At 36.8% G+C, this 26,164-nt stretch overlaps 1 protein-coding gene across 1 annotated transcript in view; it reads right to left on the bottom strand.

The window, feature by feature from the left end:
* Positions 1–26,164, bottom strand: part of CDH2 (cadherin 2) — a 228,994-nt gene that overhangs the window by 37,215 nt on the left and 165,615 nt on the right. Inside the window, exons 3-10 of the mRNA XM_012447269.3 lie at positions 22,165–22,391; positions 20,242–20,388; positions 18,399–18,554; positions 17,541–17,685; positions 14,701–14,873; positions 4,576–4,713; positions 3,723–3,908; positions 1,230–1,483 (exon numbers count right to left, since the gene is read on the bottom strand). Of these exons, the coding sequence (XP_012302692.1) occupies positions 1,230–1,483; positions 3,723–3,908; positions 4,576–4,713; positions 14,701–14,873; positions 17,541–17,685; positions 18,399–18,554; positions 20,242–20,388; positions 22,165–22,391 (1,426 nt within the window). The remainder of the gene's footprint in view (positions 1–1,229; positions 1,484–3,722; positions 3,909–4,575; positions 4,714–14,700; positions 14,874–17,540; positions 17,686–18,398; positions 18,555–20,241; positions 20,389–22,164; positions 22,392–26,164) is intronic.

Here is a 26,164-nt window from a genome sequence, read left to right as displayed (position 1 = left end):
GAACATTCTGCAGGTGTCTAAGGGACAAGACTAGGAGCACAGTCTCCCTAATGTGGGCTAAGGCAGATTGGACAGGTCTCATTTTAGGTTCTTGTCCACTTCAATGGATACCAATGGTACAGATAAAATAGCCTGAATATAGCTTCTGGATAAGCAGTAGTCCCAATGTATAGGAGTTAAGAGAAACTATAATAGCAATTGAATATTGTATCACAGAACACTAATAAAATGTTTTAACACCTTTTCATGACCAACATGAAGTCACACTGGAGAGAGCAGCATAATCCCATTCCTACTTGCATCTTCTACACTGGGCCAAGCCTCAGATCTATACCTTTGCAAAGAAAGCCCTACAGTCTTGAGTCTAAATTGGCAGATTTATCAGCTTAAATTCCCTTTTAAAATTTGGGGTGGGGATTAACTTTGAGAGATTAGATAACTAATTGGATTGGAAAAGGTATGCTATGTTTGAAGAGGTAAAAGTTGTACATCTACACATCTATGAACTGGCTATTAATAGCTATCTTGATTTCAATGAATAAAGAAATGCAGAACATTTCACATTTAACAAACTATAACATACGAAGTATCTTTTAGCAGCGGTTCTGTAAGAAGTTTCATAAAATGTAAGTTAATTTTTAAAATGATCATCACCAGCTTTGGAGAACAGTCGCATGGGATATGTTCTGCCAACCATCCACTCCCTCATCAGGAAGGATAAATTAGATTTTGCTGAGTCTGGAAATCTTTACAGATTGGTTTTATAAGTCCAATAACTAATGTACAGGTAAGGGATGAAAATAATTAGCTCTTAGATCCTCGTTTTGGCATGAGCTTTCTTTCCTTCATGATGCACGGAGGAGAGATAAATGTTACACACCTCTGAAAGTTCCCCCATTTACTCCCTGTGGAACCTTTTTGTGATGTCTGGCATAAAGGCACAGGCTAAATAATTTTTAAGTATTTTCTAAAGTAAAAATGGCAGATACAAAGAAGCAAGAACAGCTTTTCCTTCAAATAATAAATCCATTTTAATATATAGATATCTATTTATATCTAATATAGTCATTGACTTACTGAGAAGAAAATTCAGATAATTGTAAATTATCTTTTAATAAGTAGTTTTGATTCCAATGAAAATTTCTTACTCAAATAATCAATTAGATAAATTTTATGCACAGCATAGAACATAAGTAAGCTATAAAAACACTACAAACAGCATTTCATACCTAATATTTTGCTGCATATATCGATCTGGGTCCTGAGCAGTGAATGTTGTCAACATGGTACCAGCATGAAGCCCCTCTTCTTGGCGAATGATCTTAGGATTTGGAGCAAAATAAGGGTTTTCATTTACATCAATAACTGTAACAGACACAGTTGCAGTTGACTGAGGTGGGTGCTGAATTCCCTTGGCTAATGGCACTTGATTTTCTGCAGCTACAGTAAGGACAAACATCCTGTTTGTTTCAAAGTCGATTGGCTGAAAAATAAAAGGGAAGCCAATTTTTGCAGGAAATAAGAACGTTTGCATGCTGTAGTTTATTCCTCTACCAACTCCGTTTCCAAAAAATAAATTTTTTCATTCACTACATGATAAGGTTCCTCTCAAGTTTCTGGAAAACATGCACTATCATGGTCACTTATCAAAATATTTATCCCAATTTAACCTAATTAGGAATCTTGAGGACTTAAAAGATTTATGCTGACAAAACAATGCACATGATTACTGCACAGATTTATTTATTTAGGTACATCTAAAAAAACTTGATTATTCTTAAGAATAGCATTGTTGACCTAAAATACTAAATAACTTAAAGTCAAGTGAGAACATGATAGTCTAACTGTATACTCTCAAACATTAGTACAAAGATCACTACTCATACTGGAAAGCTTTCACCAGTCCGTGATGAATTGAAGAAAACAAACCAAAAATCAGAAAAGGTAATTATTAAATAAAGCTAAACTTATTTAATTTAAAAGTTTCTTTCATAAGGATGAAGTACACATTTTGCAGTACAAACATGTATACATAATAACAAACATACCTTTTTAAAATAATACTGTTGGTAGGTAGAAGAGATTTTTCTTTTCCTCTTAGCAAACTAAAACTCTGCCATCTTACAGAATATATCTGGATATTTTACTGGTCTGTAAAACCCCCAAATTTAAGAACAACACTCTAGACAAATGCAATGTGCAAATAACACTTTATGTAAATATTAACTTCCAAAGTTCATGGAATCCTGCTGTCACTAGAAATGTTACCAGGAGTCAAGCAACTAGACTGGACATTTGCTCTTAATTTCCCTTGATCACCTGCTAACGGAGGTGCAAATAAGCATTACTGTGCAGTAATAACAGGAAAAACAAGAGCATTAAGATCTCTTAGGCTCATAATTGGTAGCCTAAGAATGATCAAGAGGTGAAGCTCATAAGAAAGCCTCATTAGCAGCAGAAACTGCACTAGTTTCCTACCCTAGACCACATTTTAAAATCGTCAAACACATCATTTTTCCTCTCTAAAATCCCCAATTCAACATTTCTTTCTCTAGTATTTTAAGCAAGACAGGAAAAAAAGTCAGAAAGACTGTAATATTTAGAGTGATTTTACTAGCCACATGAAACACTCCCCTGATGTCACATTTATTTATGCTAAGGGGTATATGCACAGTTCAAAGTCCTTTAATGTGTATGAAGCTCATTTATCTCTCACAACACTATGACTAACGTACTGTTATCAGCCCCTTTCTGCATGAGAAACCTGGAATTTATAGCAGTTAAATAGCTGGCCCTGATCACTCAGATATCAGGAGCAGAGCTAGCTAGGACTCTTAACACAGATAGCAGACTCGGGTTGGTGCTTTTGATCACTGTATTCTTTCTGAGAGTTTCCACTCCTATTCCATTCTACTCACGCATCTGCATAATTCTTGGCAACTGGCACTTTAGCACATCTTTCTATGTAAGGTCAACAGTTGGGTTCAGGTACAAATCAGAAGTGTTTAGATGGGAGGCAAAGAAGTAAATCTTTTTACTGGGTGGCTAAAAGGAAGGGATATTCACTTTAAAGGGCTTTTCCATTATAGCTACGCACATATTATACCTGAAGAACACCCCCTTTCCTTATAGCATTCAATTGTTTTGTTTGGTTCTTTTTTCACAGTAATATCAGAAGAACCAATTTCTTAACGTCTCGGAAACAGCATTTAAAAACAGTCATGTAAATGCAAGACCTTTCTAAAAATGCAGGCTTTCCTCTTGCCTACTCATTCCATTTTACTCCTGTGGTTTTTCTGGTTTGTTCACTATCTGTGAATATTCTAATAGCTATAGACATGAAGATAGCAGGTGTGTGTCATCGTTCTTAATAGCTATCAATGGTGATCAAAACTTCAGAATGTGATGTATCACTAACATATCAAGTACACTGACAGTTAATGTTGTTCAGGCCAGTCCTATCCTCAGATTGGTAAAAAACTGTCCAAATTGATTAAAAAACAATCATATCCAGTAATGATGTGAGAGTACAGATGTTGGCCTCAGCCTCAGCATAAATTAAACAGTAAGACATAGCCTCCCAAATATATATCAAATCCACATCTGGATATGGCTGAAAGAAAAAGGTCCTAAGTTTCCATAGCAAAACAGTGAGGTGGGGGACATATACAGGTCCTTGCTAAGCCCCAGTCGGAGAGATCAGTGGCCTGAGGAACACTTACTTTGACCACGGTGACTAATCCGTCGTTGCTGTTTGGGTCGGTCTGGATGGCAAACCGTCCTGTAGGATCTCCACCACTGATTCTGTACACTGCATTCCAGGCTGGTGTATGGGGTTGATCCTTATCGGTCACAGTTAGATTGGCTACTATGATGTCTACCCTGTTCTCAGGGACTTCACCATAAAACTGCAAGAAAGACAAGCCTCAGTCAGAGAAGCAGCATGGACCACTGAAGGACAACTTGTCTTGATGACCACACTGCCCGATTTTACTGCCCCATTAAATCTTTATTGTCTACACTAAATGAGGAGATTGATAATCCAGGTAATCAAAGCATTTATGTTTGACTTTAAAAATACTGTAACATTTTTTAGTAGTCCACTTTTTTTCCAAATTACCTTACAGTTACATTAATATTAAAATCAGCATCCATTTGTGAGTCTCTGGGTGATTACGGTGGGGTGGGGGAAAGAACTTGTCTGTGCAAAATGATTTTACCCCAGATATGGATAATTATATGCTATGCTGACAAAGTAGCATAAATCAGTCATGCAGTTAATGCACCTGAAAATATTTACAAGCATTTTGTTATAACGGCACAGTCTTTTTAGGACATGTTTTCCAGGCAGCTTATTTTAACAACTTTGAAACAGTGGACTTGGAGACTATGAAGAAACAAATTTACTTGGATGCCTTATGTAAGGCCCTAATGACAGAAATGTCCAAGTTAGCAGCCATGCTACTATTAGATGAAGCAAGTTCCACCCGTATTTAACACATTTATTATTCATGACAAAACTTCTCAGAAACAAACTACAGACCCAAAGCTGTATGAGTGACAGGCTGTACTCACTGTCATGGCAGTAAACTCTGGAGGATTGTCATTGACATCTGTCACTGTGATGACGGCCGTGGCTGTGTTTGAAAGGCCATATGTGGGATTGCCTTCCATGTCTGTGGCTTGAATGATTAACGTATACTGTTGCACTTTCTAAAAAGACATAAAGATAACAACTTAAATGAAACTAATTCCTCAAGAAGACATAACAGTTGTTCTGTAAATGGCTCTTTATAATTCAAGGAAAGCATAGCATCATTCATTCTGATTAACATGACTTGAAATATCCCAAGTGGAGTTTACTTTAACTTATAAAGCACAGGTCTGGTCCTTGTCTAGAGAGATTTAACTGTGTATATTCACCTCTCTGGCAGAAAGGAATGCACTGCAGATGTGTGAAATTCACAGCTAAGCTGAAACCTCCATCTGGTTCCAACTTTTGCCTTTCTTCACTTCATGAGATTGTGATCAAGCATTCCTTTGGTTCGTATTTACTTTCTTGTATGTTAATTTCTACCCAGTTTAGGATACTAAAGACAATGAAGAATCTCAAGAGAGGGAGAAGAACATACATATAATTCACAAAGTATAGAAGCTTTCCTTTCATATATTCTTACATATATTCTATTGTAACAGGGTAGATGCAACATTTCCCCTTAAATTCCATTAATACGTATGATGCAAAACTATATAGAAGAGATATACAGTATTTTTTTTTTTTTTGAGACAGAGTCTTGCTCTGTAGCCAGGTGCCAGGCTGGAGTACAGTGGCGCAATCTTGGCTCACTGCAACCTCTGCTTCCCGGGTTCAAGCAATTCTTCTGCCTCAGTCTCCTGAGTAGCTGGGACTACAGGCATGCACCACCATGCCCACCTAATTTTTGTATTTTAGTAAAGATGGGGTTTCACGATGTTGGCCAGGATGGTCTCGATCTCTTGACCTCATGATCCGCCCGCCATGGCCTCCCAAAGTGTTGGGATTACAGGCGTGAGCCACCACGCCTGGCCTGATATACAGTATTCTTAAACAAAATAAAAACTTGAAGGGTTTATGTTTATTTCCATGGTCTTGAAACATGGCATATATTTAACAATTGCATATTCAATGAATTAGGATTTAGGTATAACACTCATTGTGTCTACTGCTTTGACCTATAATGGATATAAATATTGATACATTTACACATACATGATTATTATTAGACAGGCATCTACTACTTTCAAATTCCAGGTTGACTGTTTTAAAAGAGAGTTAAATTAAGCTGTAATATAGCTAAGAGAAAATGCTGAGATTGAGAAGTCAGGCATTTGCTGACAAAGTTTTATATTAGGAAAACCTAACCACAAACAATATCTAAAATCATTTGGACTCTCTGTGGAAATTGGCATAGATAGATCAAAAATAGTGATCATTTTCATAAATGTTAAAACATTCTTGAACAACAAAATTCACTACATACAAAAATAAACTGTCACTGCAAAGTGCAGCTTTCCCTGATTCTAAATATAGCTAACATTATGAATGGCCATTCTTAGGGGATTTCTGGAGCTTAGATAGAACAGACACAAATTGTAGCTTTTGATTTAGTTGTCAGAGGGAGGGGCAAAGAAAAGAAAGGAGCAGGAGGGAAAGCCAAACCACCCACATTAGATTCTAAGTCTCTGTCTGTCCACCCAGATGCCAATCTCGAGCAGTTATTTATTTCAGTTATTTTTTGTCTTCCTAAAAGAGAAAATGTCACACTTTTTTGAATGAAAAAACGCACATATACACAAAGAAATAGTGTTGGTTGAGTCATTTAATTTTTCCTAACCCACACTACCTCACTATAATGTTAACACAGGCTATAATACTTCTTCAGTTGGTTTCCTCCCCAATTAAAAATGTCACTTCAGCTTAATACTTTCATGGTTGGTGAGAGAATTTCGCAGGGCATTCAGTTCAGCCTCCCAGCTGAAAACCATGAAAATAAAAACTTTTATGACTTTTGAAATGTCAGTTTTGTTAGCTGCTATTTGCAGAAACAGATGAACATTCCCAAAAAGAGAGAAAGAAAGGAAGCTTATTTTTTAAGAAGTTAACTCACATGGATATTACATGAAGGTACAGTTCTTCCCTAGTATCTATTCTACAAAAATCTTTACAATTATGTAAGCATAATATATCCAACTGTCCACTGATCTGCAATATTGGAATTAGTAGCTAGTACTTGAAATTTCTTATTGCTGCAAACCAGTCTGGAAATTTTAAGTTACAAAAGGACATTTCTTATTTCTAAAGTACAGTATCTCTTCAAATAAAAAAAAAAATCCACTTGGTAAATAATGTCTTCTCCATTTTAAAATGCCTGATTGGTAAAATGTTCTTATATTTAGTAAGGAAGCCTTGACAACCTATGCTTTAGACAAATTAACTGCCGATTTTGGTCACTGGGCATCTGCGTCTGAATGACTGACATTTAGATTCCATAAGAATTGGACTTTCCACCCTCAAAGCTGATCAAGGGGATTCTGCTTGAAAACTTCTCCTCCCTTCCTGCTCTGTATCGAATAAAATCCAAAGTCATCTGCTTGCTGTCAATCCTTACCTCTCTGAAACTCACCTATTTTACGAAAGTGATCCCTCCCATTCGCTTACCCGACACCTGGAGCTGTTTTGCATTTATCTCCAAATGCCCTGTCATGATCCTATGTCATTGCATTTGGCATTGCCCTCTAACTAGACCAGTGGATGTTACCCAGAGTGAGCATTTTTGGTTGTCACAACTAAGGAGTGCTAACGGCATCTAATGTGTACAGGCCAAGGATGCTGCTAAACATCCTATGATGCACAAGACAGGCCTCATAACAAAGAATTATCCAAGTAAAAATGTCATAGTGTCAGCTGGGTGAGGTGGCTCACGCCTGTAATCCCAGCACTTTGGGAGGCCGAGGCGGGTGGATCACCTGAGGTCAGGAGTTCGCGATCAGCCTGGCTAACATGGTGAAATCCCATTTCTACTAAAAATACAAAAAAATTATCTGGGAGTGGTGGCACATGCCTGTAATCCCAGCTACTCGGGAGGCTAAGGCAGGAGAATCATTTGAACCCAGAAGGCGGAGATTGGCAGTGAATCGAGATCATGCCGTTGCACTCCAGCTTGGGCAACAAGAGCAAAACTCCATCTCAAAAAAAAAAAAAAAAAAAAAAGTTCTAGTGTTCTGGTTGAGAAACCTTGCCTAGAATACCATTCCCTTCATTCTGAGCCTGGCAAACTTGTAGCTTAAAAGTCACTTTGGAGATGACTTCTGAAAGTGCTTGAGGAAGGGCTGCTTGTGTCCTCAGGACAGCGCCCTCACAACACACCCCATCACCGTTTATAGTTTATAGGGCTGTTATCATTCGTATGTCTGTATTTGCCTGCCTCACTGTGCATGTGTGTGCATGCAGACAGACAGACAGACACAAACACACACATACACACACACACACACACACACACGTGTTCCAAAGGCCCTTGCTTTGTTGATGCTCCTATCACTGGCATATGGCACAGTGCCTGACTCAGAATAAGAGTTCTACAAGTGCTTCTGATTTGGTGGATGGATGGGTGAATGCATAAGAAACCTTGGGCCTTGAATGATCTTATCTCAGGTAAAGAAAAAAACCATCTTCTTATTCACATGGATAGCTATAATTTATTTATTTATTTATTATGCTATTTATGGGAGCATAAACTAGCTCACCTTTTCCCAAAACCACAGTGATTCATATACAATATTCCCAATTCTACCATTTCCTCATATCGTGAGTCATTTCCTACTTATCTTGACATTCATTTCCCTTTTTAAAGCTTAATTTATTGAAAAAGTCCCATAAATAGAAAGCTGGCATCACTTATCATAAATATGACAGTAAAAGACACAATGAAATTCTAAGATTCTGGCAGTCTCTACTTGATGAAGTGGCATCTGAAAGGCTGTGTTCACTTGCTGTCCTAGAGGCTTCTCTGCATTTACCAATTAAAATCTTATGCACACCCAGCACCCTTTTGGAACACTGAACAAGAGTGATATTAGTGAATGAGGAGGTGAGAACATTCAGTCATTCATACAGCAGACATTTGATGAATGTCTTCTAAATGCCAGGCAATGGAGTATTTACTTGGATAAAACAGTGACCAACATGAGATATGGCCTTGCTTTCATTAAGTGATGGAGGCAGACAGTAACAGATCACAAGACCATATAGAGCCACAAAATGCATAAGTGCAATTCTAGAAAGGGTACGAAGAAGTAATATGAAGAACCTTCAATAGTGCATACTGTTAGGTTGGTGCAAAAGTAATTGTGTTTTTTGTCATTAAAAGTAATGACAAAAACCATAATTACTTTTGCATCAACCTAATAGTTTTCAAACTTGGAGGGTGGAACAAATCCATAAGGCATTTTTTTTTGTTTGTTTGTTTTTTGGTAAAAAAAGAAGAACTTGATGACTAAACAGATTGTGGGTTGAGGGACAACCAGGCATGGTAAAGGCAATTAAACTATAACCTTGGGAGACTTGGGATAAGGTCCTGGTCACGTGAAATAGGAAACTCATCATAAATCACAGATTTCAGGAGATGACAGGTTTGTCTCTAGATAAATTGGGTTGGGGACAGACAGCTGAATAATAATGTCACTGAAACGTAGGAGGAAGTGTAAATTTGTGACTCCGTTCAAATTCTTAACTGCTAAGCCCCAGTCCCCTTATTTGTGAAATGGGACTAAAAGCACAATCTACCTTATAAATGTGTAGTCTAACTTTTTTTTTATATACTTACTATATGCTGGCACTGCTCCAAGGGCCTTGATTTAAAAAAAAAAAAAGAAACTACTTTTACTGAGTTTGACACTATGTCCCTGGTACAGTGCTATGCCTCATTTAGTCCTCACAATAATCTGACGAAACAGATGGAGTTTTGAATCCCCATTTTACAGATGAGGAAACAGGCTTAGGAAGGTAAGGAAATCTGCTATGGACACCCAGCCATAAGAGGCAGGGACTAGTCAGGCGCGGTGACTCACGTCTCTAATCCCAGCACTTTGGGAGGCTGAGGCGGACGGATCACCTGAGGTCGGGAGTTCAAGACCAACCTGACCAACATGGAGAAACCTCATCTCAACTAAAAATACAAAAGTAGCTGGGAGTGCTGACACATGCCTGTAATCCCAGCTGCTCCGGAGGCTGAGGCAGGATAATTGCTTGAACCTGGGAGGCAGAGGTTGTGGTGAGCTGAGATGGCACCATTGCACTTCAGCCTGGGCAACAAGAATGAAACTCTGTCTCAAAAAAAAAAAAAAAAGTCAGACACTAGACCTGAACTCAGGTCTCTCTAAGTCAAGAATCTGTACCATTAATCAATCCATTATGTGAATGCCCTCTAAGGCTGTCAGAGTATTGCGCATGTGTAGCATGTGCACAGGTCAAGTGGGGGAAGGGACTTCAAGTGGATGAGGAAGGAGTGGAGGTATATTTTATGTTTGCTTTTGAGACAGAGTCTCACTCTGTCACACAGGCTGGACTGTAGTGGTGCAATTACGGCTCACTGCAGCCTTGACCATCCAGACTCAGGTGATAGGTGGTCCCCCCACCTCAGCCTCATGAGTAGCAGGGATTACAGGCATACACCACCACACTTGGCTAATATTTTATATTTTTAGTAGAGACGGGGTTTCACCATGTTGTCCAGGCTGTTCTCAAACTCCTGGGCTCAAGTGATCCATCTGCCTTGAGTACAGGCTTCCCCTTGGAGAAGACTGGTGTAGAACTCAGGGAAAGTAGAGTAACTAACATTTCTTTAAGGTTCATGTTCAGGGTAGAGATAAGGAACATCTGCCCCAATGGATGCTGAGAATGGGAATCTAGAAATACTTTCTATGTAATATAGTCTATATAGAGGTATGCAGAGACTACTGTGGGTGCTCAGAGAAGGGATTGAGAACTGGCTCTCAGAGGGTAAGGATTAGCCTGTTATGTAGGAAAAGAATATTTAGGCAGAGGAAACAGGAACAGAAGAATAGGGAACTTCCCATTTTCATAAGGACTGTGTGTGCTTCAATTAGTGGTTGGCCATCATTTGTATGTGAAAGGCAAGGAATTCTGGGGGTTAGATTAAAGATGGTTTGGGGGCCAAGGTCACAAAGGATCTGGAATGCCCTATTTAAAAGCTCTGACTTCATCCTATAGGGCTTGGAGAGCTATGTTACTACAGTGGAGACCCAGTATGTTTGCAGATTATGAAGAAACCTGTAGAGAAAGGAAGACTCAAAACACAACCGAAGACAAGAGAATACCTCTTTAGGATGGAACTAGGAGTTGAAGGCACAAACAGAAGGATTATTAGGCTTGGAAAACAGGAAGTATTTCTTTCATCTTATAGAGTACAGGTGATAGATAGTGCTCAACCAGGAGATGCTGCTGCTGCCATTTATGATGGCAATGGGGAAAACCACAGCTCAGATTTATTGGGCACTGTGCTGAAGGCTTTTTGAAATGCTTTTTAGTTTTTTAATATTTATATAGTTTTTTGAGACAGGGTGATACGGTTTGGCTCTGTGTCTCCACCCAAATCTCACCTTGAATTGTAATCCTCATAATCCCCACGTGTCAAGGTTGGAACCAGGTGGAGGTGACTGAATCATGGGGGCAGTTTCTCCCATGCTGTTCTCATGATAATGAGTGAGTCTCACGAGATCTGATGGTTTTATAAGTATCTGGCATTTCCCCTGCTTGCACTTTCCATTTCTCTCCTTCCACCCTGTGAAGAAGTGCCTTCTGCCATGATTGTGGGCTTCCTGAGGCCTCTCCAGCCATGCAGAACTGTGAGTCAATTAAATCTCTTTTCTTTATAAATTATCCAGTCTCGGGTATTTCTTCATAGCAGTGTGAGAACGAACTAATACACAAGGTCTCACTCTGCAACTCAGGCTGCAGTGCAGTGGTGTAATCATGGCTCACCGCAGCCTTGACCTCCCAGGCTCATGTGATTCTCCCACTCAGCCTCCCAAGTGGCTGGGACTACAGGTACACACCACCATGCCCAGCTAATTTTTGTGTTTTTTTGTAGAGATAGGGTTTCGCTATGTTGTCCAGGCAGGTCTTGAACTACTGGGCTCAAGTCGTCTACCCACCTCGACCTCCCAAAGTGCTGTGATTATAGGCATGAGCCACTACGCCTGGCCTGAATGCTTTGTGTCATGTTAGACAATCCTTAAAACTATCCTAAGAGGTTGGTAATATTATTATCCCCATTTACAGAAGCAGAAGCTGAGGTTTCAGATTAATACACTGTATTTTTCAGGTTAATACACTGAAAGTCAAATATCCCATAATAAGCAGAGCCAGAGTTTAAACCTGGGGGGAGCAGGGGTGAGTCATCAGCAGTCCTGCACAAAAAGGGTGGAAACGGGCATGAAGTGAAAAGGCCAGGGATACTACCAGCAAGTAATGTCACAAGGTGACAGACAGGAATAAACCCTGAAGACTGGATAATGTGGCAAATACACCTTTAGGTCTGGAGAAGCTGAAGAATTAAAACTGAATTTTTAAAACCTGAAGATTAAAGAAAAATAAAAAGCTGAATCTCAGTAAACATTTCAATGCTTAGGAGTTCAATCATTTAAAGGTGTCATACATCCTGAGAGAACCAGAACAAACACTACTTTTGACAGAAAGGAAACTGTGAATCCTAATAGAAATAAAAGAATTTCAAGCCTGCACGAGGCCTGAAAAAGTGAAAGTAATTTATCCCCGGCCTCAGAAAGAATTATCATAAACCATCCAAGATAGATACATTTTTTCTATGTTAAATGACTTTCAGAAAAGGAAGGTTTTCCATAATTTTCCCTAGTAACTCACTGTTGTGTTTAATAATTTCACTGTCAAGAAGCTATTTCTCATACTGTATCTAACCCATAATTCTACAGTTTCAAATCCATTTCCACATTAGTTTCATCAAGGGGTAGTGAATAGCTTCTCTATCCACTGGAAGATAAACTTAACAACGATCATGGCCTCACTTTAGGCTTTCATCCTTTAAACGAAATACAGTCTCTTTGATTTTTAAACATGGTTGGTCTGTTTTAGTAAAAAGTATCTTTAATTTTCCATGCCTCTTTCTTGCCATAAAACAGCCAATCTGAATGAGACAGGAATATTACCATATGAAAACAGGATGAAGTCTCATTTTTGTATCTCACAATGACAATGTGAATGAAAGAGAAATATTAGGATTGTGAAATGAGCTAAATCTACTTGGTATATGAGCAACCTGGCACTCAAGAAAGAACACTGAAAATCACCCCATATTCTCAAACAGATTATGGCATTCATGCTGAGTTTATCAGCATACAAAAATAGTATTTCATATCGTAATGAAGAGGTAAAAATATATACATGTTCCAAAAATTACTGAACTAAAAGTACTACTTAAAAAACAAAACTGATTTCAACAATCTCTGATGCAAATCATTTCTAGAAAAAGAACTGTTAATGCCTACAAGTTAATAGGTACAATGTCACAGGCATACACTAACTCCTAAGTAAGGCTCTCAGTTCAGAATAAAGTAATCTTTATTGGTTTGTATTACTTTATTGTAGTGCTTCTAGCACTATTTTGTGTATATAATTAATTGCAATAGTAATGTTTTCTTCTATTAAATTCAATTGAATGCTTCTACAGTAAATAAAGTGTTAAAAAACATGCACTTCTAAAATCCCTGTCAATGATATTTTGTTGCAGTGAGTATAATGTCTCTTTTTGACATACATAATCTTAGGTCTCATTACAGTAAAAGCTGGCTCAGCCAGAAATTTATAAAGTACAGATCTCTCTCTGAGCCGGCACTTTGATATTTCACTCAAACAATGATTACACATGGTCAAAATAATGATCTCAAGAATCTGTAAGAAAATGGTCAGGACAGAATCAAGAAATGATAAAAAAAGTTTCACTAGGACTGGGGTTTTCAGGAAAGAATATGAGAAGTGATTGAATCAGAACCTAAAGAACTGGAAGATCCAAGATCAAGAAAAAGGTGCAAGGCAGGCCTGGCAGAGGGATCACATGTACGAAAACAGAGGTATGTAGGAGCACAGTGGGTCAAGGTCTGTAACATTGAGATGACCTACCTGGAATTAACAGAAGTACCCACTCCCTCTCAGATTGTGATACTACATAGCATTTCAATGCCTTCAACACTGCATACATTTTCAACAAAATGTTATGTCAGAAATGTGTTTCTCTGTATTTCTAACTGTAAATACTTGTCAGTAGAATTAATGCAGTTACTACTGCTCCAACCTTTTAAGTAAATTAATCGTAGAGTTAAGCGGTTAGTTCTAATAAAGGAGATGATCTACTATATACTCTATCAGCCTATTCACAAAGGCTACAAAAAACCAAACCACATACATGTTATTTGTAGCCCCTTAATAACACCAGCATTAACAATTATCCTAAGTTTGTGTACAAATTATTTGGCTATGATTTTTAATTCCTCACAAAACCTTGGACTATAAAGGAAAACAGAGGAAATGTTAAAAATTTAAAAAATTGGCCGGGCGCGGTGGCTCAAGCCTGTAATCCCAGCACTTTGGGAGGCCGAGGCGGGTGGATCACGAGGTCAAGAGATCGAGACCATTCTGGTCAACATGGTGAAACCCCGTCTCTACTAATACAAAAAAATAGCTGGGCATGGTGGCGCGTGCCTGTAATCCCAGCTACTCAGGAGGCTGAGGCAGGAGAATTGCCTGAACCCAGGAGGCGGAGGTTGCAGTGAGCCGAGATCGCGCCATTGCACTCCAGCCTGGGTAACGAGCGAAACTCCGTCTCAAAAAAAAAAAAAAAAAAAAAATTTTAAAAATTAAATACCAGAGAATATTGCTTAGTCAGTTCACATTGAACACTACCTAGGCTAGCATTGATTTATCCAGTATATATATATCATTTAACCAATCTGAAGCTCTGCAGAAAAAATATACAACAATTACTCAATGAAAATGATCAGCATTTGAATAACGCTGTGAGTATATTGTGATCTGGAGATAAAGCATATGTGATATTGTGCACCTTTAAGATTAAAACCAAATGCAAATCGAGTTTTTGGTTGGCTTACTTCTCGATCAAGTCCAGCTGCCACCGTGATAATGTCACCGGTCTCATTGTTGATTGTAAACATGTTGGGTGAAGGGGTGCTTGGAGCCTGAGACAGGATTCTGTACCTCAACATCCCATTGAGGGCATTGGGATCATCAGCATCAATTGCCGTTACAGTCATCACGTATGTTCCTAGAGACAGTACATGGAAAATGAAAGGTTACCCTTCATTCCAGGGTCCCCAAAAGAGAAGGTATATTTATTTTTTGATATGTCTTATTTTCACTTTTTAAAAACAAATATTTAAAGTCATTAGGCTTGATTAAAAATGCTACTCATAAGACCAGTACTTATTTCAAAAAAGATAAAACCTGATCTGGATCCTGGAATGAAAAATTATACAACATACATATTTATAAAAACTCAATTTTTCCATAACTTAGAAGATAAATTCACTTTATGATTCCAAAAAGGTTCATTTTGACCTTAATTTATATAAAATGCAAATAATGGGTAATACAGATACCATTAGAAACATAATTTATTGCCGCTGATTCTTCCTTCTGTCATCTTTTCTTCCGTTATGCAATAACGTCTAAAATAACATGCTGAGTATGATTCTCCTCAGTGCCTGAGTTACTTTCCGAATGTAGGCTGTGTGCAGAACGTGGCACACTCCATTTCCTCAGGTCATAAAGAACCATTTCATGCATTGCTGTTTTGGTACATTGCATAGAGATTTGGCATTGTGGTTCATTATTTCCTCAGTGATTAAAAGAACATTGTAACCAACTTAGAGGCTTCAATTTATTAGATATTTTGGGAAAGAAATCTTCAACGCCTCTGTATCAAATTCATTCAAACTAGCTAGACACACTAATTTAGAAGTAGAGTGAGAAGTAGTTACTGTGTAGAATGGTTTGTTCTGTGGGATCCTTTTAAGAACTGAATTATGAGATGTTTATCTCCAGTCCATCTTCCTTTTGAATATTCAAGTTCAGTTCTACCTTACAGCCTGTTTACATTGGCTATACTCTCTCCACGGTAGACCTTGGGTTCTGAATTAACCATACTTTGGTAATATTCAAATCTTGTTTCAGAACTTGTCCCTTTAAACAATTTATCTGTTTTGATTATGTGTCATTCCTATACTCTTATTTTTTCAAAACCTTCATTGTGTACTTGCGTTTTATATTTCTCTCCCCTACTAGTATTCAAGCTCCAACAGGGCAGGAACTAGCTTGTCACCACTGTATCCACAGTGTCAGAACAGGGCCTATCACATAGCACATGCTTCATAAACATTTGCTGAATGAATGAATAAATCATTAGAATAAAAAGGTATGTTTCAGAAGTGTGAGCCAAAATATAGATCACAACACAGTTTACCTCAAGATTCATCACAAATCTTGCCTAGAAGGCTGTTTTCAAACTTACAGAACTACAGGAAATATACTCACAATATGTCTACTTCTAGCAATAGCTGAGTGTCTTTTATTTATGGGTGGCTCATATGGAAATTCATGGTAAAATGTGTCATAAATATAGCTTTAGTGGCTCATTTTAAACAATTTTTGTGAAACTATTCTTGTAATGTTTGAAATAATAGAGAAAAAAAGAAAATAATATTTAAAAATTTCCACATTCCCAAAAGCCCAATGTTTGTTTTCTTTGGAATATTTGTATAAGACTTGTGTTTTAGTAAGGAAATGCTGAATTTGCTTCAGTTTTACTGTATTTTAAAATACTGAAGAAAGCTACTCTGACGATATGACTTAGAAGGAGTCACAGATGGCTGAACTTCCTGCACAGCCCCTGGCCTCCCTCCAGCTGCCCCCACCCTACCCCTACGTCTTTTCTGAAGAGGCAGATATATGCACTTGGACCAAGAAAATGTATGCATCTGAGGCATCATTGGTTATATCTATACACTGACTTATGCATAAAGGAGTTGCATAAACTGTGTAGATGACCAAAGTATTATGCAGCACAATTTTAAATGCTGAGGCTTTTAAAAATACAAAACAAAAATACAATAGCTAATTAAATCTCTCTGCACACCATGTCATCTCAGGAAGCTTGGTCAAACACTTACTTTTACCATCCCTAGACCAACTGATTATCTTGTCCACTGGTTTTCTAGGCCTAAACAGGCCGTTCTGGCCTGGCTATTCTACAGTGACTGAAGTGTGTCATGTTTTTAATACAAGAATCTAAAATCTTAGCCAAATACCACTTCACAATGTTGAGTGGCTTTCCAAAAGAGCTATTTCTAGGCCAGGGCCATTTTCCACTGTGCTGGTTGAAGGGACAGGGTTGCAGGGGACGTGCTGGCCACCCTGAAAGTAACTGTCCTGTGGAGCTCTTAGAGGGCAGCAATCACAGTTGTCACCAAGCCCCTTCCAGGCTTTAGGTCTGACTTCGCCACCTAGTCCCAGGAACGTCAACTATCTTTAAGGCTTTCCCAATGTGTTTAATTGCTGCTGTGTCTCATACAGTCCCAACTGTACTTTATAAACACAGCCTCACGTATTCTGGGACTCACTTTCAAGCTGCACTGTGTGGATCAACTAAAGCAGAATGAAAGGATCCTATGTATTCCACAGGACAGAATCAAATACTGTAGTGCATATTTTTTCAAAGGTGGGAAAAATCATCATGGGCAATAAGGGGGATTTTTTGTTTTGTTTTTCTCTTTTCAGTTTTTCCCTAAGTTACCTTCCTTCTTTCCCAAAAGCATTATGAATAAAAAAAGATCCAAAAAGGCTCATATGATTTCTCCATTTCTTGCTCATATAACAGGGCTGGTTATACTATACTTTCCTCAAGTCATCTTCAAATTATTATCTTTACACTTACCAGGCTTTGATCCCTCAGGAACTGTCCCATTCCAAACCTGGTGTAAGAACTCAGGTCTGTTGTCATTCATGTCAATAACATTGATGACAATGTCAATGGGGTTCTCCACTTGATTTCCATTAATATCTACCGCATGTGCCCTCAACTGCAAAAGTAATTAGAAAACAAAACTATTTAACAGATTTATTTCTGTAAGAGGATATATACACAATTAAAAGGCTACTAAAATGCAAGAATAAACTCACAGCTGAAAAACAAAAGCTGTTCTTCCTATCAAAATTGAATTTATGCCAAGTCTATATAATTAGGATAGATACAGTAGCAAAGAGCCATCATTTTCTATATGCTAGGCATTGTTCTCAGAGCACAATGGATTTTTTTTTTTTTTTTTTTTTTTTGAGACAGAGTCTTGCTCTGTCACTGAGGCTGGAGTGCAATGGCGTGATCTTGGCTCACTGCAACTTCTGCCTCTTGGGTTCAAGAGATTTTCATGCCTCAACCTCCTGAGTAGCTGGGATTACAGGTACCCACCACCACGTCTTGCTAATTTTTTTGTATTTTTAGTAAAGACAGGGTTTCTGTCTCTACTAAACAGAGTAGAGAGTTACTAACAGAGTAACGAAATTTTAGACAATTTCACTTCCTTCTTTCTTTGTTGTGGGCACTATTTGTTTTTCTATCAGGGCATTTATCAATTATAAAAACAACAAAATTATTAAAATAAATTAAAAGACTACAGATGCAATTCTTAAAACTCAATATCAAGGCTTTCAGACAGACATAAGACAAAATGGTAAACTCTGCAGACATTCAGAGGAAGTGTTAATACATAGATTTATCAACTGGTGGGAATCTTACATGAAACCGGGCTATCTGCTCGCGATCCAGGGGCTTTGTCACTGACAGCTGACCTGAGATGGGGTTGATAATGAAGATACCAGTTGGAGGCTGGTCAGCTCCTGGCCCAGTTACGCTGTACCGCAGTGAAAGGTTTTTATCTCTATCAGACCTGATCTGAGGATCAAGAAAACAATCACATTAAGTGACAGATTAAATGAGCTCATTACCAGAGATGGGGCACATCACACTTCATGTCCTTTTTCAGCTACAAACTTACACCATCTCTTCCCAGAAAATCACTGAAACTCTCCTAGTGCCTGTTCTTCCTCTGCTTCTTAGTGATGGACTTCAAAAGAGATGTCATCTATCACCAGAAAGACTGGAGGCAACATTAACATCTAAAAGAAGACTCACTAGGAGCAGGGCAAAAATTCCAAATCTACAAGTGTCAGTTTAATTTAAACAATTAAACTCTGTCCTGGGAGTTTCTAGGTTAGATGATTTAACATAGTTAACGGGTGTCCAATTTCATTAAAATAAACATTGTTTGCATTCTTGCATCAGTAACAACAAAAATGAATTGTCTCTCCACAGTGTGAAATATCCTCAAATGGAACTCTAATACAGTTATGGTTGAGCCTGAATGTCAGATTTCTGTACTTGCATTGTACTAACACTGTTCACTGCAACCAAAGCTTTCCACATCATTTTAAAGTGACATCTGACATTTTCATTAATAATAAAGTACAAAAGAAAGCATTTTAAAATATATTTTTATATTTTTATGCTTGCAAACATTATACCATTTATAGGCTCACTGCCTTCTCCAAGTACAACCCTCAGGAAAATTAAGTCAATGTATGTGCAGTCAGAGGAGACAGAACAGGCTATGAAAGGGGATGAAGGGAGGGAGGCACAGAGAAATAATAAGAGATCCTTATGTATTAGGTACTTCCACTTAATTCTTCAATAAAATCTAGTTGTTTTTCTTTTAGGTTAAAGCAAAATTCTCTTTTCTCTCAAACTTCTTTAAAGCAGAAAAAGAAAGAGTATCTTCATTTCAGTTACATTCATTGTTAAACTTAATTATAATGTACACTTGGACGGAATACACAACATAAATAAGTGGCTTATTTTTTTTAAAACTTTCAGTATGTGTTAGAACGCTAAAATAATCATATACAGAAACATTTTTATTTTAATAAATGGCAATACAACAACCTTGTCTTACTATCCTTTTGTAATAAATAATGGGTTGTTAAGTTTACTAAAGTGCAAAAATACCTACATTTTTCTTTTTGTAGCTGATGATATGTATCTAGAGTAAATAAAAAAACTTAGATTTGAAAGCCTATGATTTTACATTGCCCTGGGAATTCTGTTAATGGTATCAGAGGTCATTCTTTTCTTTAAAAAACTCTCAAATGCATTTGGTGCTGGCATTTTTAACAATGATGGCCCTTTATTTTTTGTGTGGCCCAAAAACTGTCTGTAGAGGGCAAAGATCATCACAGAGAGCCCAGCTTTCAGACAGGGAAGCTTAGGGGTGTGTGTGTTGTGAGGGTAAAAATTGTATGGATGGGAATGTGTCTTGGCTTTAGGGTTTGTGTAGTCACAAACTGAACAAGCTTTCTAATCCACAGTGTACAGGACCTACAAGAGAGCTCTGCTTATAAATAATCTGAGAGGTAACAAAGAAAATGAGAAGAGGCTTTCTCAACATTACAGAAATTCTATCTATACAGAATAACACTTTTAGTATATACATGTCATAAACTCTACTTCATTAAAAACAAAATAGAAATATTTCTAATATACGCTTGCCTCATGCTATGAAACAGTTAAAATTGTGCCACCTTACCCTGACAAGCTCTTGAGGAAAAGGTCCCCTGGAGTTTTCTGGCAAGTTGATTGGAGGGATGACCCAGTCTCTCTTCTGTCTTTGTAGGTGGCCACTGTGCTTACCCAGTTGTCTTGGGAATACTATTTCTTCAACTTCTGGTGACTCCTTTACATTAAAATATAACAAGACATTCCTGAGTACTAGGAAAAACATTTTCTGAAAGTACATCAATATTATTGAATACCTGAAAGCATGAGAATCAGTTTATTATGAACAAAAAACAAGTCTGGAGGCCCTTTTCCCTGGCCCCCTATTAAAATAACAGAAAACACCATAAAATTTTTGGGTTATACTCTATCTGAAAAATTGAATTCTAAACAATTTATTATATGGCACAGCTGTGTAAACTATTTGCAGTTTCTATAAACCTTCTTAGATAGTAGTTAATATTGAGCAAAATGTAATAGTACCCTTTTATGTATTTCTCATTAGTTTAAACCACAGTTCAGGTAATGCACTACTGTACATTAAATTTAGATCTTGATGTGCTAAAATATAATTTGAATTCCAAGAGAAGTTTAATACATATTGCTAAGGAATGTCTCAAATATTTATGACCCTATTAAATCCCACAGAATTAATGCTGTAATTATTCTAAACCTATGTCAGCCATGATGGATGCTGTAGATGACCCACTTTGCACATTAGGTATTAATCTCTGCTGGATGTCAACATTTTCTTCTGTTTCTCCCTCTATCTGCAGACATTTTAGCCATTAGCCCTTGCTGCTTCAGTGCAAATATCCAAGCTAGTTTGCTGGAACATAGCAAATCAACAACAAAAGCATCTTTTCACTCCATTAGTTACTGGTTTTTCACTTTATATTACCCAAATGACATGACTTCCTTGAACAGTTAATAGATTAACAAATTAACTTTCACATAATAAAACCACAACACTGAAATAAGAGAAAAATGATATATTTTCCTCTGATACATTATTCATGTTTGATTGTGAGTATATTACATTTACAATTAAATACCAGAAATGACTATGTGTGTTTCTATCTCTCACAGTATAATAAGTATAAACTAAAGTAGTAGGCATAGTTCCATAGTTCATGGACTTAAGAATATATGGGTGTGTCCCATCATATTTGTTTTGAATTAACTAAAAAAACTAAAATATTCAGAAAAATAATATTATCATAACTTTACTGAAGTTACTGCATTTTATTTAAAACTCCTAACAGGGACTTATACAAATTAAGTGCTCGATAAATATTTGTTGAATTGAATGGCACTCTGTTGGAAATTTGTCTTGTTTATTTTATCTTGGCTTATAGTAGCTTCCACCAGAGGATTATATCATTCCTGAAAAGTCAAGGTAATATAAATAATTCAAACCCCCCCAATTTGATTATTAAGGGAAAAGACAAAAACCCAATATTCATTGCCAGGAATGATTTTCTGTTACTACTTTAAATCTGTAGTACTCATCTAATAAATCTGACTGATGATATCTTGTAAAGAATTGTTTATTTTCTATTTTATTTAACAGCTTGTAAAGCTTCTAAGAAATTTAAAACAAACTGCTTCTAATTTAAGTTATAAATCTTAAAGTATAAATAAAACTTTAATATACAATTTCTAGTTGCTTAATATATATTTAGTCTAAGTATCTTAAAAGATGAAAAACACAACAAAATACTATTAAAATGACTGAAGTTGATAATATACAATTTCTAGTTGCTTAATATATATTTAGTCTAAGTATCTTAAAAGATGAAAAACACAACAAAATACTATTAAAATGACTGAAGTTGATAAAAATTCAAATAGTGGCCATCCATTAATGTGATCTGAAGCAAAGTATGTATTTAGTTCAAACTGTATAAATCTGATTTTTAACCCATCTTAAAGCCATATTTGGATACTATACCTTCACTGACTCCTCAGTTAAGGTTGGCTTGAGGCTCAATTTTACTGCCACTTGCCACTTTTCTTGGGTCTCTTTGTCCTGGGCATATATTAGGAACTTGGCATGCTCAGAAGAGAGTGGAAAGCTTCTCACAGCATATACCATGCCATCTTCATCCACCTTAAAATCTGCTGGCTCACTGCTCTCATATTGCACTTTTCTTTTTCCATTGCAGTTGCTAAACTTCACTGTAAAAGATCAGAAGTATGTCAGTTATTATAATTATACTACAGAGGCAAAAACAACTAATACTTAAACCCATATCCTGCTTGATTAAAAGGATAAAATACAGTAGTGTGAATCACAGAAGTTTTACTTTTACTTTATTATATTAAAGGCATTTTCATACTATGAAATGCCAGATGGTAGTTCTGAGCTCTGCCCTAGCATTTCCTTCTTCCAAAGCTTTCTCCTTCTTTCCATACTTCCCTTGACACTAGGTCCTCAGGTGCACCTGCTTTTCACCCTGACATCTTTCACTAATACTGCCTCCCGCCCTATTACAAACTTCTACTCACTCTTCAGTCCCAGGTCTAAAGTCACTCAAAGTACAATGAACAAACCCCTTGTTCTCAGTTTTCATGTAGCAGTCTGAGCTCTGCTACCTCAGTTTCTTAGTCATGTCTGACACTGCCTGGAAGAGGCAGTTCAGGGCAAATGTTCTTAGTTATCTTGCATACCCTGAACACTTTCTGGCACATAGTCTTAATAAATAATTTCTGAACAAATGATTACACAAAGAAAACAATGCATTTATTAATGTTGAATGCCTACTATGCTCTAGAATTATAAGACCTTATGGTAATTAATAGGTGAATAACTTGCAAATTTCTATTCCTTCTAGTGCTTATGGTACCTGTATTAAGCAGTAACATATTTACAAATTTTAAAACAAATGAAAATAAAAGTGTATCCCAAAAGAAATTTTAAATTAAAAAAATATGAAAAGAGTATAAGAATTCAATAAGGTTCAATGTCTTATCTCTATCATAATGCAAGGACTTCACACTTGAAAAAAACAAAGAAACAACTAGTGCTTTCTTAAATGCTATGGCAGCTGATGTCTCCACAGGTAATAAAACAAAAATTAAACCATGAACTTGTGTAGAACTAGACATATTCATGATATAATAAAATAATAAAAATATTCTCTAAGGAAAATTATTTCCTTTAAAGTCCTTAATTGTTTTTTCTGAAGAAAAATTCAATGGGAATAGCAAGTAAAGGGATCAAATAAAAAGCGATGTTTTTATTTCTGTAAACATCTGATGTTATGTTCTGGCTATAATTACATGGGATACTCTTTGGAATGTAATTAAAAGGGACATATTACAAAATATAATCAAATACACCTTGTGCATTTCTTGAGGATCTAAGTAACTTAAAAATCTAAGTAACTTAAAGTGTTTATGAACCCCCATTGCACATAAGAGCTGCTGACAGTTCTTTTGCTGTCATTAGTATAAATTCACTGAGACGTGTACACAGACACAGCCAAATAACAGGCATGCTTATTTCCCTTAGTAACCATAAAATTCTTGATAGAAGTCATAAAATACTTTAACTACTGAATATATTATTTTCCATATAATGCCATCTATATCGTCTTTCATATTTCAATCATTTCAAAGTGAAAATAAAAGTTATATCTCAAGCTAAATAATGTTAAGTCAAAATGTTTGTCTGTCTTCGGAATAGAAGTATCCCAACAGATATTTAATTACTCCATCTTCCATGTCTCATGATTTAAAAGTGAAAAATGGGAATCTTTTCTACAAAACAATGCCATCTACTGTTCATCTTTCATTAAAGACAAAAAATGAAAAGTGAAATTGCTGTTTGGAATCCTGATGAGAAATCAAAAAGAGACTTTTGCCATCTTTTTGTATAAAAAGTACCTTTCTATATCACAGGAGGAATTCATGGTACTTAAAAACATAATCTGGCCAGGCACAGTGGCTCACCCCTGTAATCCCAGTACTTTGGGAGGCTGAGGCAGGTGGATCTGAGGTCAGAAGTTCGAGACCAGCTTGATCAACATGAAGAAACCCTGTCTCTACTAAAAATACAAAAAAATTAGCCAGGCATGGCGGCATATGCCTGTAATCCCAGCTATTTGTGGGGCTGAGGCAAGAGAATCTCTTGAAACTGGAGGGCAGAGGTTGTGGTGAGCCAAGATCGCATCATTGTACTCCAGCCTGGGCAACAAGAACAAAACTCCGTCTTAAAAAAAAAAAAAATTAAAAGGAAAACATAATCTGGATCAGAAAAACTACATACTCTTCCACACACTTTTTTGTTAACTATGATCACTCTAGTATTAATTGTCATCCATAAACACCTGGACTGTTACATATGCCTCCTGGGTAGTCTTCCCAGTTCCTGGTCATGGCACACCCACTGCTAGACTAGACACCTGCTATGATTTTCTCCTCCCTGCTTAAAATCTGTAACATTATATATACATTAGACCTTTAACTTAGAATACAATGCTCTCTTAGTTCTTGGTCACCTGGTCTCTTCAATTTTACTTACACCACTTTCTAAAACATATACTTCCTGGTGAGAGAGGTTCCAGTCATCCCCTACCTTATGCTGCCCACTCCCACAGGCTCATCATCTAATCTGGGATACTCTCCCATTTTCCATATCAAAGCCCTAGAGCCAGGCCATCACTGTTGGGGAAGAGTCCACCATGATGCTTTTCACAAGATTTCAGCCTATGCCCTCATTTGGAACTGCTGTAAATTTTTTATTTTTTGTACTTCCTGTCCAATGAAACATATTGATACTTTATTTTTATAATAACAGTTACAATAATGGTTATTAATAATTTCATATGAGTACATCTTCTCTCACTAAGCAGAGTATAAACTCACTTGGGCTAATGAGAGTTAAGTTTTTGTTCTTTTGTTTCTTATGACACTTGACAGCAGCAGGGACAGTATAAGTGCTCATTAAATATCCATTAATATCTTACAACTGTTTCAAAAACTAGGAAACAGACTGGATACTTAAAAGTACACACAGCCTACTACAGTAACATCTTAGCAACAAAAACAAATAAACAAACAAAACCCAGGGACTTCAAAAATTCAACTTTTTATCAGATTGTTGGTAACAGAAGAAAATGAATTAATACTTGCAGAATGCCAGGCACTGAAAAAGACACCTATGACTATGTCACATAGAAACTTTAAAAATGACTCCAGAGGTGGGAAACACTGTTTCTGTCCTACAGATGAGGACAAAAACTTCAAGTCATCTATGCCCATGGCTGTTTGATTCCTAGCTGTTTACTTCCATACAAAAGTGCAAAAGAATCTAAACTCGTAAGTCACTGAAATCTAAAGCTTTAATGTAAAAACAATAAAATTAATGAAATGAGAGAAAGATCTGAAAACGCATCTGAATACAGTAATGCTAAATTTAGATCTCTGAGAGTTCCATAGTAAACAGAATATTAAAAAGAAATTCTTTTTCTGTGTCTATTGAGATGATTATGTGATTTGCTTTTAATTCTGTTTATATAGTATATCACACTTATTGACTTGCAGGTGTTAAACCATCCCTGCATCTCTGGTATGAAACACACTTGATGATGGTGGATTATCTTTCTGATATGCTGTTGTATTCTGTTAGCTAGTATTTTATCGAGGATTTTTAGATCTATGTTCATCAGGGATATGATTGGTTGTTTTCTTTTTTCTTTCTTTTTTTTTTTTTTTGTTATATCCCTTCCTGGTTAGGATGATACTGGCTTCACAGAATGATTTAGTGAGAATTCCCTCTTTCCCTATCTTGTGGAATACTGTCAATAGAATTGGTACCAATTATTTGAATGTCTGATAAAATTCAACTGTGAATCCATCTCGTCCTTGACTTTTTTTTTCTTGGAAATTTTAAAATTACCACTTCAACCTAGCTTTTTGTTACTGATCTGTTCAGAGTTTCTACTTCT

This window comes from Aotus nancymaae, unplaced genomic scaffold, assembly GCF_030222135.1.
Source record: "Aotus nancymaae isolate 86718 unplaced genomic scaffold, 86718_ANA_hifiasm-v0.15.2.pri h1tg000020l, whole genome shotgun sequence".
NCBI classification, from domain to species: Eukaryota; Metazoa; Chordata; class Mammalia; order Primates; family Aotidae; genus Aotus; species Aotus nancymaae.
This window is presented reverse-complemented; position numbering and strand designations above follow the sequence as displayed.